This window comes from Cydia amplana, chromosome 22 (assembly GCF_948474715.1).
Source record: "Cydia amplana chromosome 22, ilCydAmpl1.1, whole genome shotgun sequence".
NCBI classification, from domain to species: domain Eukaryota; kingdom Metazoa; phylum Arthropoda; class Insecta; order Lepidoptera; family Tortricidae; genus Cydia; species Cydia amplana.
The window spans coordinates 7,957,847-7,976,298 of NC_086090.1; the positions used below are offsets into that span (position 1 = coordinate 7,957,847).

The 18,452-nt window shown below is 38.3% G+C and overlaps 1 protein-coding gene across 1 annotated transcript in view; it reads left to right on the forward strand.

Moving 5' to 3' along the window:
* The first annotated feature begins 7,697 nt into the window (after positions 1-7,697).
* The window catches only part of LOC134658512 (tyrosine-protein phosphatase 69D), a 49,873-nt gene continuing 39,118 nt past the window's right edge, over positions 7,698-18,452 (forward strand). Inside the window, exons 1-4 of the mRNA XM_063514198.1 lie at positions 7,698-7,737; positions 10,632-10,815; positions 14,901-15,160; positions 17,550-18,292. Coding sequence (XP_063370268.1) covers positions 7,698-7,737; positions 10,632-10,815; positions 14,901-15,160; positions 17,550-18,292 — 1,227 coding nt within the window. The remainder of the gene's footprint in view (positions 7,738-10,631; positions 10,816-14,900; positions 15,161-17,549; positions 18,293-18,452) is intronic.

An 18,452-nucleotide genomic window follows, 5' to 3' on the forward strand; every position in this document is an offset into this window, starting at 1 on the left:
AAAATCACTAAAAAAAAGAAAATTGTCTGTGCTTAATTTTGATTCATTTTTGATTAAATAACAATTTTTTGTTTCAAATCAAAACTAATGATTTATCATAATCTGTGACAATTTATACTTCAAATATTATCGATCTATCTATCATATCCAAAAAATCTGTCTGAATATGTACGTATAATATATGTATGTATATCCATTGCATTAATATACCACACATGTATTTTTTATTAAGGTATAGATTTGGTATAGATTATGTATTTTTGCTTTTCAAAAATTATTCAAAAACTTGACAGCGGTCGTGACAAAAATGTATGTTCATTCCACTGGCAACATTAGGCACCGGATTGTTTGTTCGGCAGTGTTCGGCTTTGGGTGCAGCCGCTTTGTGAATTTGTTTTTGTTTTAATTAAAGTAATAGTGAGTGATAACGGTATAACACTTTTTGTAAAATGATCTAACCACCGTGCAATGTCTTTTACACAGCGTGATTGCGTGCAGTGTTTGTGAAAAGCAGTCGCTTCCGCCATGACGATGGCTCTCTTAGTCGGGAAGTATTCCATGATTCCTGTATACGTTTTGTGTATTGCGCTCTGCTATCCTGTTTCGGGTGAGTAATTAAGTATTTTACATTGTTTAAATTGAACCTTTAATTCTTTTGTGGGGTCTTTTACCGCCGCTTAGTGTCGTGAGAGTAGGTGTTATCTTGTGCGGCGCGCATTTTTTTTTTGTTACCTGTTTATGTATTATGACACAGGATAGGTTTTGCCAGGATGTGATGTTATAGTTAATTTTTAACTAGTGGCCAAAGATAAAGTGCCGGGCAGTATTTCATATAGTATTTTGGTTTCCAAAAGCCGGTTCGCGGCTCTTGCGTCTATCGTAACCCTATTCGTTTGTACTTAATACGAATTATAGAGTTAAGCCTCGAATTTTTGAATAAATATTTATAATGTATTATGAGGATGGCACTGTCCCTGTGGTCTAGGACAGGAGCCTCCAAACTTTTTTACCTGAGGGCCATATTGGGTGTACCTGGTTGCTACTGTTAGGGCTGAACCCCTGGAGCCTGGCTCCCGCGGGCCGGATTAGAACGCGTCGCGGGCCGGGGTTTGGAGAGAGAGAGAAAGATTATATTTTGTTATCCTTCATCGCACAGTGGTACAATATTTTTTTCACCTCAGCAGCTCGAACAAGGGTACTTTGCTACTTAAAAACAGTGAGCAAAATCGCATTTTGCTCACTGAGTGAGACAAAATGAGCAAAATGCGATATTGCTCACTCAGTGAGCAAAATTCGATTTTGCTCACTGTTTTTAAGTAGCAAAGTACCCTTGTTCGAGATGCTGAGGTGAAAATTTAATTGTTGGCATATCTTAAGAAAACATGAGTGAATAGGTAAGTGATGAAGAAGGAATACATTTTTCGGGTTCTCTAATATGTTCTCACTGCTGAGGTGAAAAGTTTTGTGAACTACACGAGATCAAAGTTATTTACATCTCGTGCGCTTTTGAGTCCCTTACTACGCTCAAGATTCTAAATTAGATTCACTCGCTACGCTCGTGAATCTATTATAGAATCTTTCGCTTGCACGGGACTCAAAATAAGCACTCGAAGAAATATCAAACTTTGATCTCTTGTTGTACAAATAACTATTGTTCCATTTAGTATGGTAAGTAAATATTCTTGCTTGAAAATTGTCACATAAAATGGATAAGTATGGTTTTTAAGAACTTTAATTGCTTGTAGTCCCGCCCATGATGCCTGTGGTCAATGACACTGTGGGAGCAGGACAGTTATATGATTGTGCGCGTATGATAGAGATAGAAACAGAGGGTTCAATGTACAAAATTCCTCTTGTTAAGTATCCTTTCTTTAGCTTGGTCAGACTATAAAATATTTGTAAACAAACCAGTTGATCACTTGTGTACCTTGTTCAATTGGAATAAAGTTTACAAATATCCTCATGAATGTCTCTATTGATAATGGCACATACCATCACCCACACTGTTATCATCTAGCTGCCCAGAGACCTATAAAAGGTCTCCTGTTCCATTCTAATTTGAACTTTGTGTTGACTAAATAAAATTTCACTTTGCTTGGCAAGGTTTGATGTATGGGCAGCTAGAGGTTAACTGACAGTTCGTAAACCTTATTACAAAAGGCATAAGGTCCACCGATGGACAGTTAAGAGTGTTGCTGTTTATACCAACAATGGATTGATTTTAAAACATATGTCTTTGAAATAAGATTCAAATTAGTTTGAAGCATGATCTAGACTTCAAATAGATTGACACATCAGAACGTGGCAGAAATATCCAATATGACATGATGTATTGTTTTGTCCATAAAGACATAAATAAATAATATATGATAATGATTAATGGTTATTATTTATTAACCGCTGATTATGAGTACTATGACACAGTTCTATTAATAACTTACCTTTTCGCATCTGACAGTCAGCAGAGCTCTTATTCTCTTAAGGGGACGGTATATGACGTTTTCGATTTAGACCTCACTTTGTGCAATCAATTTGTTCAATGAATGATTAATAACTGCATTAAATTATACGCAAATCTGTTCACGAAGAAGCCGTGTACCGGCTCTTCACGCCATATTTTTTTTTATTTCCTGTAATTCTCTACAAATCGACACTAAAAGTGTCCAAAAATCAAAATATGGAGTTCCGTTTGAGCAAGACGCATTACAGTTTTGTCTTTGACAGTAATTGAGTTGTTGTGGGATTTTGAAGGCTAGATAACTAAACTACCAGATTATTATCTACTTATATTTTTACTCACAAATACAACACAGAAATTCAATCCCAAATGTAAACTTTCGTATAATTTCCATACATTGACGACATCACTCAAAACTCTTCTTCGAGTCAGATGGCCGTTGGCCTTGCATCGAAGCAGACGTGTACATCGTCATAGCTCGTTTTTGACATTAATAAAGACATTTAATCATATACGCATACGAAAATGTATACCAGTAGATAAATTGTATTTCATAAAATAGGGTAAATAAAAAAATCACGTCGAGCTCCAGTCAAATTTTAAATGTGAGTTGTTGTTATTTACGGGTCGTAACGGTCGAAACCAGCAGTAAATTATCCTAAAACAATACGATTACAATCGAATTTAAGTAACTTGTTCCTTCAAAACCCGCTTAAAATGAAAAAAGTTTAAAGACTCGTTTTACTGATTGGGATTGATTTTCATTATGCTGGTATCAATTTTGCGTCATTATAAAAATGTATATGACTTCTGTACGTCAATGACTTTTGATGTCAATTAATTGTAATCTTGTATTTATGTTAGAGAATATTATATGTTCATTTAAATATTACTCATCTATTAATACGAAGCGTAATTCGTTTAATACCTAAAGACTTGCAGTGTCTACACCTACTTTGTTGACGTTCGTTCCGTCTATGTATGCGATTACGTAACGTGCTGTTCTGATAATCTTCAAGAATCAAGATAATTAATAACGGCAAGACCAGCATTTAGTACCAGCGAGTTTTGCGGATTTGGAGACCGAGATGAAGCTTACAGGCCAATATCGCTGCGGCCTGGCCTGCTTATTGTTATGTGTATAAATCGAATGTTATATTAATTTACTATAAAAAACAATGTTTTATTTCAATGACATTCTATGCGTAGAGGTATGTATGTTTCGGTGATTATAAGAATTATGTCCACACAATAATCGTGCAAAGCAGAGACTGCATTATTTCTTTACGGTATAAGCGGTAAGGAAAAACTCATTGGTATCCTGGCTCGTACCAATGAGTTTTTCGGAACTTATGTACGAAATATCATTTGATATTTACCACTAGCTTTTCGGTGAAGGAGGAAACATCGTGAGGAAACCTGCATACTCGTAGTGCATACATTTGCGAAGAAATTCAAAGCTGTGTGTGAAGTCCCCAATCCGCATTGGGCTAGCGTTGAGATTATTGTCTATACAGGGTGGTCCAAACCGTGACGTCCAAAAATCGTGGGCTATCATAATGTACCCCATATGTATGTTAGCCGATTTTTCGTAGTTTTCAAGTTATGATTTTTTAAGCTTTTAACTTTTCCTATGTAGGTAATATTCTCCGACCGTCCTTAGTCTGGGACCGGTCTGAAAACCAGCGCCGGGCACCTAGGCCCGGCACACGCTGAGACTGGAACCCTGTGCCTAATACAAAGATCTTCTCACTTTTGTTTTGTATATGATAACAACTGTTTTATTTTATTATGTAAGTAATTCTAACTCTATTTTATGTTCATGTATGTGGCAATAAACAATTCTTATTCTTATTCTATTCTTATTCTTATTCCTATGAAATTCCGGGGATCCCATACAGAGTGGCTGAAAAATAACTGCATTCCGTTGCCAGGGAGGTGTTGGGATTATACTGAGCAACTTTTATTATGGGACCAACCCCGAAATCGCGAAAAAAAAATTGGCTTTTTATACATTTTGGCTAGTCCATTTTCTATGGAAGGGTAATTTTTTTTCGCGGTTTCGGGGTTGGCCCCATTGTAAAAGTTGCTCAGTATAATCCCAAAACCTCCCTGGCAACGGAAATGCAGTTATTTTTTAGCCACTCTGTATGGGAACCCCGGAATTTCATATGAAAAGTTAAAAGTAAAAAAAAATCATAACTCGATAACTACGAAAAATCGGCTAACATACATGGGGTATATTCTGATAGCCCACGACGTGAGGAATCTAAAAAAAAATTTTTGGACGTCAAGGTTTGGACCACCCTGTATATAGGCTGAATTATTATTATTATTTATAGGCGGTACGGTACCGTTATTATTTATCAATACCGCTTCGTTTTGAAGGTACTATACCTGTTGAAATATAAAGTACGGTACCGGTATAAAATTGCAGCAGGTACAACAATTTTTTATAGGTGTACAGTCAGCTGCAGAGAAAAGGTACCACCCCTGCATACAATCTTCTATGCAGGGGTGACCTGCAGCTGACTGTACCTAAACCATCACTGACCGAGCGTAGGCGAAGGTCTCCGTTTCAGCTTGGGCAAAAATACTTTCGTTTGTTCGAATGTTCTCCTTTGCATATCACATTTCTCAAATATCTCGAGAAAATTTGTAAGCAGGTTCGGTAGTTGGATATAATTACTCGGTTTCTTTTTTTTTATAAGTTCTAATAGGCAGAGATTGGCATAAAGGACTTAAGCGACAGTAGGGTCTGTGGTACTTAAGACCATTGTGATTATTCGTAGTGTTCGACCGAAGATTCGGTTTCGGTTTCGGTTTCGGCCATAAAATCATGTTTCGGCCGTAGTTTCGGTTTCGGCCAAAAAACGGCCGAATCTTTCGGCCTGGCCGAAACATACGAAATAGTACTTCGTATTATGAAACTAAACTATGTGACAAAGACCAAAAGTTGGCGAGCAAGTAGGACAACAATATTTATATATACAGAAATTTGTGTTTCGGTCGGACACTAATTATTAGGTACTTACTGATTACGCTGCGCCGCGTGGAACGTGAGGTGCGTTGGGGTAAGTACATACAAATCATTCAAGAAAAAAATCCCTTTTAAGATCACTCGTGTGTCTGCCCCTAATAGACTAATTCAATTGAAATTTGGTACACATTTTTCACATATGACAAAGAGTCGGTGATCCATAGATGGACTAGTAACGTAAATAAATAAACTTTTAACTTTGCGGCCATTTTTTTGTATCGTGTGATATATCAGATATTAAATTGTAAGATATTTACTAATAATAAGCATTGGTCACGTAAATTATTTTTAGTCTTTTTTTGCAAGTATGAATGATATAGAACATTATTTCAATTATTTTTAAAATTAAGCCTATCCAAAGGCGACTTGGAAGATGTGTCATGGGGATCTATATTCGTTGGGTGAAAAACAAGTTTTTTTGTCTAATTATCGTTTAAAACACAATCGATCGGCAATAACGCGGGCACATAAAACAAAAAACTTCTTTTTTCACTCATAAAACTCCTTAAACCTAATAAGAGCTAAACAAAAACAAGTGCGAGTCGGACTCGCATTCTAAGGGTTCCGTATATTAAGTCCGTCTCACGCTTGACTGCACATTTCTTATAGATTTTCCTGACATATATAGGTAAAGAACTACTTTGTGTATTTTTTTCAAAATTTTAGATCCAGTTGTTTCGGAGAAAGTGGGCGGAGAATGATCATTTTTTGCCTATTTTCATGAATAACTGCTGAACTATTAATCCTAAAATTATAAAAAAAGTTATGTTTGAGATTCTTACAATGAGCTCTTTTATTTGATATGTAACACTATATAGTTTAAAAAACATATTTTTTAATTTTTTCATTTACCCCCCCCAAAAATGGCTACCGTATTTCAAATTCTCTAAAATACATTTTATTTACGTTACACGTCCATCTTTGGGTCACAAATTTACATTTGTGTGCCAAATTTACATATGTGTGCCAAATTTCAACTGAATTGGTCCAGTAGTTTCGGAGAAAATAGACTGTGACAGACGGACGGACAGACAGACAGACGCACGAAGAATTATATGTATATGCACTTATCCCAACGCACCTCTCGTTCTACGCTGCGCGGGGTTCATTGCCGCTCCTACCGCCGTAAGTGTAAGTACAACTACATCATCAAGGCTACGATCGAAGATAATCAGTTCAGCACTGAAATAATAGCGGTGGAATGCCAGTATAATATTTAATTATTTATTTTAATTTTATAAATTTAATAGCAAAATAAATAGCGAATATAGGATACTCGTACAAGTAAATCTGTAAAGATCTTAGGGGTACATCAGCCGACATATATTATTAAATTTTATTTTGTCGGCCTTAATTAAATTTCCACCCTGCCGAAACTTTATTTATTTAAATTTTTAATTGAATTGATTTTTCGCCTTATGAATAACCGTATAGAGTAGTAAATAACATTTTACATCTGACTTAATGACATCTGGGTTTATTCGGTTTAACTTTACAAAACGCATATCTCGACAAAGCCATAATATGCAGAAAATAGTTAACAATCAAATGAATTAAATTAGAATTTAAATACGTCACGTGTGACATGAACAGACAAGGAGAGCAAGATTTAATGTATTGTTTCTCTTTCTTCTTTCAATGGAACGTTTTTACAGTTTCTGTTCCTCAAAAGAGGTCAGTGGTTAACACTAAACTCAAAACGCAATCTTAAAAAAACTTGATGGGTCAATGACCTGTCCCAGTAAAGTGAGGTAGTGTGCGTGAAGTGCGCTTGTGTGTGAAATGGGGTAAATTGACAGAATCTGAAAATTTACCCACCTCTACCGTCACCTTAACAATAAAGTCGCGTCAAGATCATTTTGAACACCTGGCCCGCTTAGCAACTTTTGCTGCTGACTGTACAAGACGCCCACACACGCTGCTCTAGCATGAGAGACAGGGTTTGAAAGGATAATAAATATAATTATCAATGTTAGTTATCTTGATAATTATCGTGATTTTTATCCCTGATAATTATCGACTTGATAATAACCTAAAATATAAAAAAACACCCTGATCATTATTTTTTTACCATCAATGAATTCAAAGAAAATAAATATAGCATCATTCATGCCTGGTATAATTATCCGATATATCAGATAATTATCAAAGACTATAATTATCTAGATAATATTGAACCCTGATGAGAGAAACAACGATATGCGTGTAAATAGCGATGTGCCGCTCGCACACCGGAATGGTATGCAGATCCGCATCCAATGTGAAGAACCTTGTGAAAAGTTTTTAACCCCATTTGATAAGACTGACATTACAGTCATATTTTAATTAACACTTAGCAACCCCAATTCTCGTTAGGCACCTCTCAAGTACCCAGGGGAAAAAAAGGAAGGGTTAAAATTTCAAGGACTTTCTTTGGTCCTTGTGTCATGGTATTATTAAACATTAAACCCTTAAACTTTTCCCTGTCCAACAAATACGAACGATTACATAAAATAACTATATCATTAATATTTTCCTACGGATTTTTCTTGCAACTATGAACAATTTTTAGGGTTCCGTACCTCAAAAGGAAATAAAAAGCCGCCAAGTGCGAGTCGGACTCGCCCATGAAGGGTTCTGTATTTAGGGGATTTTGACGTATTAAAAAAAACTACTTACTAGATCTCGTTCAAACCAATTTTCGGTGGAAGTTTGCATGGTAATGTACATCATATATTTTTTTTAGTATTATCATTCTCTTATTTTAGAAGTTACAGGGAGGGGGGGGGGGAGACACATTTTACCACTTTGGAAGTGTCTCTCGCGCAAACTATTCAGTTTAGAAAAAACCGGCCAAGTGCTAGTCGGACACGGGCACGGAGGGTTCCGCACCATCAACAAAAAAATAGAGCAAAACAAGCAAAAAAACGGTCACCCATCCAAGTACTGACCCCGCCCGACGTTGCTTAACTTCGGTCAAAAATCACGTTTGTTGTATGGGAGCCCCAATTAAATCTTTATTTTATTCTGTTTTAGTATTTGTTGTTATAGCGGCAACAGAAATACATCATCTGTGAAAATTTCAACTGTCTAGCTATCACGGTTCGTGAGATACAGCCTGGTGACAGACGGACGGACGGACAGCGGAGTCTTAGTAATAGGGTCCCGTTTTTACCCTTTGGGTACGGAACCCTAAAAATGATATTAGAAACCTCAATATCATTTTTGAAGACCTATCCATAGATACCCCACATGTATGGGTTTGATGAAAAAAACATTTTTGAGTGTCTGTTCTATCTAAGTATGGGGAACCCCCAAAATTTATTGTTTTTTTTTTTCTTATCTTAATGCGGTTCACAGAATACATCTACTTTCCAAGTTTCAACAGTATAGTTCTTATAGTTTCGGAAAAAAGTGACTGTGACATACGGACGGACAGACAGACAGACATGACGAATCCATAAGGGTTCCGTTTTTTGCCATTTGGCTACGGAACCCTAAAAACGGAACCCTTATAGGATCACTCATGCGTCTGTCACAGCCTATTTTATCCAAAACTACTGGACCAATTAAGTAGGAATTTGGGACACATGTAAGTTTCTGACCCAAATATAATTTTAGGATAAATAGTTTAGCAGTTATTCAAGAAAATAGGCAAATAATTTACCCCCCCCTTTATCTACAAAACTACTGGGTCTAAATTTTTGAAAAAAATACACAAAATAGTTCTTTACCTATAGATGACAGGAAAACCTATTAGAAATGTGCAGTGAAGCGTGAGTCGGACTTAATGTACGGAACCCTTGGAACGCGAGTCCGACTCGCACTTAGCCGGTTTTTTTTAATCAATGATGCCTCGAAGATTAACAGCAGGAACTTATTTATATTTGTACTAGCGACCCGCCCCGGCTTCGCACGGGTAGGCAAGTTGAATAAAACATACAATATACACAAAACCTTAACAAATTGTACACCTAAACCTTCCTCAAGAAACACTCTATTGATGGATGAAAACTGCATGAAAATCTGTTGAGTAATTTTTGAGTAATTAATAATTTATCGCAAACATTCAGACAGACGCGGCGGGGACTTTGCTTTATAAGGTGTAGTGAGTATTTTATTTTCAGTGACGTCAGTGATTATTCTAGCGGGCATTTGCCCAGGTAAACTACATAAAAAGAGATTTAAAAACAAAAACAAAAATAATAATAAATGCACTTATCGCTTTATGGTATGCTTTCTGCTTGAAAACACAGGAAAATCCATCTTCTAACAATAAAACCTACTGTTTTATAACATAACTATATTTTTTTTAAATGTTAAAAAGCTGAAACGTCTGCGATCGATGCTATTAAGTTTAGAATAAATTTAAAAGTGGAAAAATTACTGTCCTGGGTGAGACTTGAATCCAGAGGCCGTGAGTTCAAGTCTCACCCAAGACAGTAATTTTTCCTCTTTTAAATTTATTCTATAACTAGTATAACTATGATTGACTGAGAAAAAAAAAACGTAAACTTGCTAAAACCGGGTAAAACTGTAACTGGAATTTTAAAGAACATGAATTACTCGTAGTCTCGTTAAAAACCGTGTTGTTTTTTAGGGTTCCGTGCGGGAAAAATCTGAAAACTGAAAATTTGTACTTGTATTTCTACGGAACCCTTGGTGGGCGAGTCCGACTCGCACCTGGCCGGTTTTTTTTTTTATATTTCTAATGTCTAATAAAAAAGTGCGTTGTTTGTATTGTTTTTATCGGCAACGGCCTACCGCGGACATTTAAAACCAAAATTTCGTTATTTGCCTCAATCACTCTTGCATATTTGACCAATAATTATAGGCTGATAACGAAATTTCAATATTCGATGTTCTCAGCTAGCCCTCAAGAGGGTTTTTGTTTAGGAGGAAAGGGAGGAGGGGAGATTGGTTTTTGGCTATCGGGCGTGGCTCACTCCGCGATTTCGTCGAGTCGCGACATAACCCTATAGTCGTATCGTATCGTAACAGACGCCCGCTCGCGCTTGCGCCACCTAGCGGTCATCTAGTATAAAAGACGCGTTTTGTTAGAAGTGAATCTTCTGTACCTAGTAGGTACTATTATTTATTCTGTGGCCATTGTTGATGAGGATCGTCAGTAACCATAATTCAATCTTGTTTCAGGTGAGCCCGACCCCCGACACATACAGAACGTAACCGCCAAAGGGGAGTACGGGAAGGAAGCGGTCCTCACGTGTCTTATCAGCAAGCAGGACAATCCGAACGTGATATGGATGGTCGAAGGGAAAACTGAGCCCATAAACTATGAAGTGACCGAAGCAACAACTGCCGCGGTCCCTGTTACGGGGTTGGTTTTTTTTTTATTGTAGTTTTTTTTTACCTTTTTTTTAAGTGGGGTTTCGTCACACAGTGACGATGTCACCCCCTAGTTCTAAGTTACAAGCATAGAGAAATATATAATATTAGTTGTAAATTGTTTTAGTAGTACATTTATCGTCAGTAGCGTCACTTGTGTATATGGTGTCAAGTAGCGGTACTGATAGTTCCCCTACTTGACGTTAGATGTCGACTACGAAATAACTCGCGTTTTTGTAAGAAAACTGATGTATGGAGTTACTTATATTTCTCTATGGTTACAAGCTGGAACCCGGCCGGAGACAGCAACAGCAGACAACGTGCCCCTGGGACACTGCATGGTTTCTATGTATTTCTAGTAACTTCGCGCCCCCTAACCATGAGTGCAGGGTTCGAAATTATCCAGATAATTATAGTCTTTGATAATTATCCCAGGTATGGATGGTGCTATATATATTTTTTAATTCTTTGATAGTCAAAAAATATTGGACGTTTTTTTGCTATTTTTTACAAATTTTGTTAGGTTATTATGAAATCGATAATTATCAGGCATAAAAATCACGATAATTATCAAGATAACTATCATTGATCCTATACTTTCGAACCCTGCATGAGTGTTAAGAGTAAATCCTTAATTAGGTGTAAAACATACATCTAATTAAGGGTTTACCCTTAAAGAAATAAAATCTGACAATAATTTATACATTACCTATTTGATCACACATAGGGTCATCGGTGAGGAAAATATGACAGAAACTGTATATAATACAAATATAACTGTGAACCCGAGTGAAGCTACAACAGCCGTACCATCTACTGCGGTTTCTGACGGAGGGTTCGTTTTTTTGTTTTATTTTTATTTTTTTCTCTTTTTCATCGTACCAGATATCAATCACGAAACTAGGGTTGTTTTGATTAGCTTTTTTAATTACACAAACGGGTCTACCGCGATGTAGTTTCATTGTTTTTACCTTAAATTCCGACGTTTCAGCTGTGGTCACGGAAAACACTGAACTAGGTACCCGAAATTAGTTTATAAAAATGTTTGTGTAATTAAATCGTCTGCAATAGACGGAAAGGCCTGTGATGATGAATTAAATATGTGTACAAAACACGAGAGCTTAAAGTGTTTCAAAGCTTTTTGTTTACTAACTTGTCAATCATTGATACACTGTATGTTTTTGACTATTTCAACTTTCGACATATAGGTTCGTCAGTAAGAGTGTGACTGTAAATTATACGGCTACAACTGTGAACCCGAGTGAAGTTACAACAGCAGGACCACCTACTAAGGTTTCTGACGGAGGGTTCGTAAATTTTTTTTATCGCCGTCATCTTAGGAGAGTTTTTTTATGACCAGCGTAAATATGCTGACGTTTTATTTAACTAACTTGACTAGATATTTATTTGACTATTTAAAAATAGGGTCGTCGGTGGGATTACGACTGTAAATTATACGGCAACAACTGCGAATACGAGCGAAGTAACTACTACAGAGCCAACTACTACGGTTTCTGACGAACGGTTCGGTTTCTTTTTTTACTTTTATGTTTGATTGTTATGCTTTAACATGTTGGCATTGTGGGCCCCGTAGATAATAGGGCTTGAATAAATAAAACAAAGTGTCTATTGTGCGCTTTAGAGTGCCCTGTTTCATAAAGACAGTCGGCAGAAAAGAAAAAACCGGCCAAGTGCGAGTCGAACTCGCGCTCGAAGGGTTCCGTACCATTCCTTGTCGAGCTAAAAACGGCAAATAAATCACGTTTGTTGTATGGGAGCCGCACTTAAATATTTATTTTATTCTTTTTTTAATATTTTTTGTTATAGCGGCAACAGAAATACATCATCTGTGAAAATTTCAACTGTCTATCACGGGTCATGAGTTACAGCCTGGTGACAGACAGACGGACAGCGGAGTCTTAGTAATAGGGTCCCGTTTTTACCCTTTGGCCATGGAACCCTAAAAACCATAGACTGTCAACTGAACATTCTTAAGGGGCCCACTGATTAACAGTCCGCCGGACGATATCGGCCTGTCAGTTAGAACAAAAAGTTGACAGCTCCGAACAACTGACAGGCCGATATCGTCCGGCGGACTGGTAATCAGTGGGCCCCTTTAGCGCCCTCTGTAGTTATTATTTTATCATCGGCATCGTCCCATGGTAAAGGCTTGGCCAGACACAGAGCGCGACGCAGCGCCGCGTCCGCGCCGCGTGATGCCGACGCGATGACTGTTCAAACAGGGCGCGCGCGGACCGCGCTCTCAACACGCCCTCATCGCGCGCGCGAACGCGGCGCGGCCGCGCGCCACCGCTCGCTGCCTAACGTCCGATCCGACTGATGTGACCCAGCGCGACGCGGCGGCCCGCCGCGTCCGCGCGGCGCAGCGCTGCGCGGACGCAAGGGGCCGCGCGGCGCAGCGCTGTGCGGACGCAAGGGGCCGCGCGGCGCGGGGCGCGACAGAAGCGGGGCGTGATACCGGCGGGACGCAGTCTGTTTGACGTCGGTAACCTGTTAGCATGTGCCGCGGTCGCGCGGCGCGGACGCGGTGCTGCGTCGCGCTCTGTGTCTGGCCAAGCCTTAACTTTCGATCGCAACTCCAGGAAAACTGAGTAATAGTGAGTTTCGCCTATGCTTGCGGAAAATGTGCATTTTTCCGTATGAGAACACTCCATTTAAACTGTAATTATGACGTTTGCAATTAGGCAATTGCTGTAGCCTATGAACGCGAGCAACATGCAGGCCAAATATGCGATTGTCAACGCTTACGCTTAGGCTTGTGTATGATTTTGTGACAGCTTAAATAACAGGGCGAAAACCCTGATGAAGATGGTCTTAATAGGGAATATTACGCAAAACTCTGCGTAGGTGGCGCCACGCCCACAACAAGTCACAATCTAAGGGTCTACCGCAAACGAGAGAGTCGAAATTTGTTATCTAACCTCTCTGTCACTCTTGCATATTCGAGCGATAAAGAGGCAGATAGCTGAGTTCTGATTTCGCGTTTCCCGGTAGGCCCTTTGTAAACAAGCCGCCTTGATCACCTTGATGTATCGATGTCATATTTGATTGTCTGTGAAAACTTGTCAAAAAACAGTTTAAGGTACAGTATGTATAAGTTACTCTATGGTATACTTACGTCGCTAGTACTGCACTCTAGCGGCAAAACTTTGCAGTAATACTCCCTATTAGCAGTGTCAGAAGTGAAAAGTTAAGGCCTGTGCACACCGAGTGCGTGTGCGTAATCAGGATAATAATGTGATTGCGTAAATTATTTGCTGAGCTGAAGCCGTGGTGCCTTACTTACGCATTTGGTGTGATTTGGCCTTTCGTATGAATACTAACATAATCTTGTACGAAATAATAATTATGATAAATTCCTAATTGTGTATTAATAAACATAGTTTTATTATATTGTTCTATTTTATTGACTTGTCACTAACTTGCAGATTTACTGTGCTCAATTGTTTTAAAAAAGCTAACCGGTTGAAACCGAGTTCATAAATGCCTCGCTACTAAACCATATTAGGTCCACTTGCACCATTCCACTAACCCGGGGTTAACCGGTTACACCTGGAGTTACCATGGTTATTAGTACAATTTGACACTGGGTTAACGGTTTAACCGCTTAACCCCGGGTTATTGGGATGGTGCAAGTGGGCCTTATTATAGCAACTACTAACCTCCTAAGGCCCAAGGTCCTACCCATAGTACTTATTAACTTTCTTATTCAGACCCAGCTCCTACAACAATTGTGTAGTCATAGCGTACCACGGTCCTACCAGTAGGACTTAATAGAAAACCCATTTCAAATTCTGCGCTTATCGAAATTGGCGTGTACGAACTTCTAAAGGACTGTTTTGTTTTGTCTGTGAGCCCTTTAACAAGTTCGTAAAAAAAAATCAAAGTGCTGTACAAATTGCTGTATAAATACAATAACATAAAAAAAGTGTTTTAAGTACTTGGGTCTGAATGAGTATAAAACAATAGTACTACTGGTAGGACTACGGGCCGTACTGACTACATACTCAATTTTTCGTTGGGCCTTAGGAGGCTAAAACTTATTTTTATTTACAGAACCCCGGAAACAGTAAAATACACAACCGAGATCAAAAACCAGTCTTACATCCTGAAAATCGCGAACGCCACAGAGGATGACGCAAGGAACTACACTTGCGTGGTCCGAGGGGAGGCCAGGACTGAATACTTGAATATAAGCTTTCCTGGGAAACCGGTCTCCATGAAATCTGATCCTAAGGCGGACTCCAATAGTATTGTGCAGTTCAATTTGCCGGCGGACAAGAATAAGACGCTGACGCTCACATGCGAGTTTGAGGGTATGTACTAATAATTATACCTTACCATCGTTTACACGGGGCCCGTTTCTCAAAGCTTGTAACTTGTAATACAAGCGGATGCCACTTTTTGACAAATAATAATTATTGTAAAAACCTAATAGTACGGGGTGCGGTGCTTGCGAGGCAGTACCAACACTACCAACACTCTCCTGAAGGTAATCGCTGAGAGTATGGACAGCCCTATTGAGAAACGGGCCCCAGGGGCCCATTTCACGAACGGTATTAGAATAATATTATTGTGTTGCCAACTTGCCATGGCACAGACAAGACATCCTCTAGACTGAGCATAGTAGCGCTACCCCCTCTGCCACAAATATACGGTAGTTTTACTCCATCTTCGAGTCAAAGTGTCTTTGTGTGACGTCCGTGTCTCTGAACGGACCAATCACGGCACGGGACTCGCTCACCTCGTCCCCCGCACCCCAGTATTTTTGGCAGCATCGGTTTCATGAAATAATTGCTCTAAACTCCGTCTAGAGGATTCCTAGTCTATGTGGCATGGTAACCCATACTATATGACAGTTCGTGGGCTAATAATATTATTATATTAGTCTAATACCGTTCAAGAAATGGGCCCCAGGGCTTTCAAACTTTCCACGACCGACCACTACACATGCGTGGTCCGAGGGGAAGCCAGGACTGTATACTTGATTATGAGCTTTCCTGGGAAACCGGTCTCCATGAAATCTGATCCTAAGGCGGACTCTAATAGTATTGTGCAGTTCAATTTGCCGGCGGATAAGAATAAGACGCTGACGCTCACATGAGAGTTTGAGGGTATGTACTATAGTTCAAACCAATTTGTCAGTCAGTAAGAACCAGGAAAACTATACTCATCGTTTTCAGTTTTCTTTTGGGTGCTAGTACTAGTGTAAGACAAAGATAGTATGATTTTCTCTATGTTTGTAATGAGACAGTCCTTTGACAAACTATGATTATTATACTTAACTTACCACTGTTTACACCAGTGCCCTGTTTATCAAAAGCTTGTAACTTGTAATACAAGTGGATGTCAGTTTTTGACAGCTTTTGTTAGAAAGGGACTTCCGCTTGTTTTACAAGTTACAAGCTTTTGAGAAACGAGGCCCATTTCGCGAACGGTATAGGAATAATATTATTAGTGTGTTGCCATGGCAACCCATACTATCTGACAGTTCGTGGGCTAATAATCTATTTAGTATGTATTAATATTTAGTTATCATAAAGTTACATTGCTAAGTACAATGGCACTATTAATCGAACACACTCTTCCTTAGGGAAACATAATTATAGCTGGTCAACTAAATCTTGTCAGTAAAAAAAGGCGCGAAATTCAAATTTTCTGTGACGATATCCCTTCGCGCCTACATTTTTCAAATTTGCCGCCTTTTTCTACTGTCAAGATCTGGTTGACCAAGTATATATATGATTATATGCCTACATTCACATTTACATTAGGTATTACAACACTGGGTAAATAAGCAACATTTTACATATCTTTTTGGTACATCTGAGTTGCGAGATTTTCAATTTTCCATAATTTCTGTAATTTATCTGCCGTATTTAAGGTTCCCTCACCCTAATCCCTTAATCGCTCAAAGGTTAACCGGAAGAGATCCCTTAAAGGGATAAGTTCGCCGTTGTGACAAATGTTATTTTTCCTATTTTGTTTTGATTTTTGTACAATATAGTGTTTTACTACTATGTACTACTAATCATAATCACATACTAGATTCAAACAGAGGGCCTGTAATTTAAGCATCAGAAAATAGTCTCTATAAAATCCAATTCAATACAAAATATGAACTACTAAAAACATAGAAGTATTAGTCATCGCTTATGTATGGTTGTTATGGGGGGTTTTCCGCAAAGACACGAGGATGCTCATCCATTTATTACAGATTAAACGTTTGACGTTATTTATATCGTTTTTAAATAATTGTATTTGATAAAGAGCCGAGTAGAGTTAACGAAATTGATACCCGGCTCATACACAGATTTAAAGCAAAAGTTGGCACTTCTGTGGACAGTTAACATCTTGTATGCATATACGTGATAAGAAGGATCAGGGATTCAAGGACATAATTCTAATATATAGATATTTATGGAAGTCAAAATATGGTAGCATTTTCACCGATTCTTGTAACTTATTTAAAAGAAAATTCTTATGTTTGATAACTGGTGTAGTTCCAAAAATTTTTTTATTTTAGTTGTAGGATTTAAAGCTGAACCTACAATTCTTTTTTTTTTAATTAACAAAATACGTAGTATTTGTGCCAATGTATACTTATGGACATAAATATTAGTAACATGAAAATAAAGTAGGTAGTTTTCATTTACAGAAGAATGCCCGCAAATTTTATTTAATCATGTATATTTTCCTTTACAGTTTACGACCAAACTGAGATCGAATGGATACTACAACGATACAACGAAGAAGATATTCCTTTAAACGGGACCACGACCAAAAACATGAAAAAGCTCATCAGCACTTACAGTACACAGATATCAAAAGAATCATTCGACATCCAGAATGGGACCCATATATGTCGCGTTTGGGATTCCCATGGATACAAAAACTTAACCAGCCAAATACATGTTAAAATTGTCGCTCATCCCGTGGTCACAATAATATTCGCTAAGCCGGTCAGCTCCTCAGCGATCTACTTAAACTGGACAGTAAAACAATACAACTCCGACATCAAAAGATACGAATTGAGATACAAAAATACTACGGAAACCGACTATCACTTCAGTCCGACTTCAATAAACAAAACTGCGAATTTCTATGTCCTTGGCGGATTAGCGAAAAACACCACGTACGAGTTGAAACTGAAAGTGGAAACTGGTGCTGGGAGCAATCACGATGAGATCTCGAATCTGACCACATTGCCGAAAGACCCTGACTTCGTCCCGAATATTTCTATCAATGGATTCACGGCACGTTCCATGACTATCGGTCTTAGTGCCCCGCCTAGCGACGTAGCCGAGTACGTACATTATTATCAGCTGGAGGTGTGGAAGAAAGTCGACAAAAATAACACAACTGAGAACGCGGTTCATATTAGAGACGACAGGAATCTGCCATACATGTTTAACAACCTCGATCCGCACACAACCTACGTTTTTAGGGTAAAGTTATCATTATTTTATCATAGAAAAAGTACTTGCAGCTTATCATTATCACTACATATGTAGTATAAAACAAAGTCGCTGTCTGTCTGTATGCTTAGATCTTTAAAACTACGCAACGATTTAGATGCGGTTTTTTTTTAATTTGTTAACCCGTGCG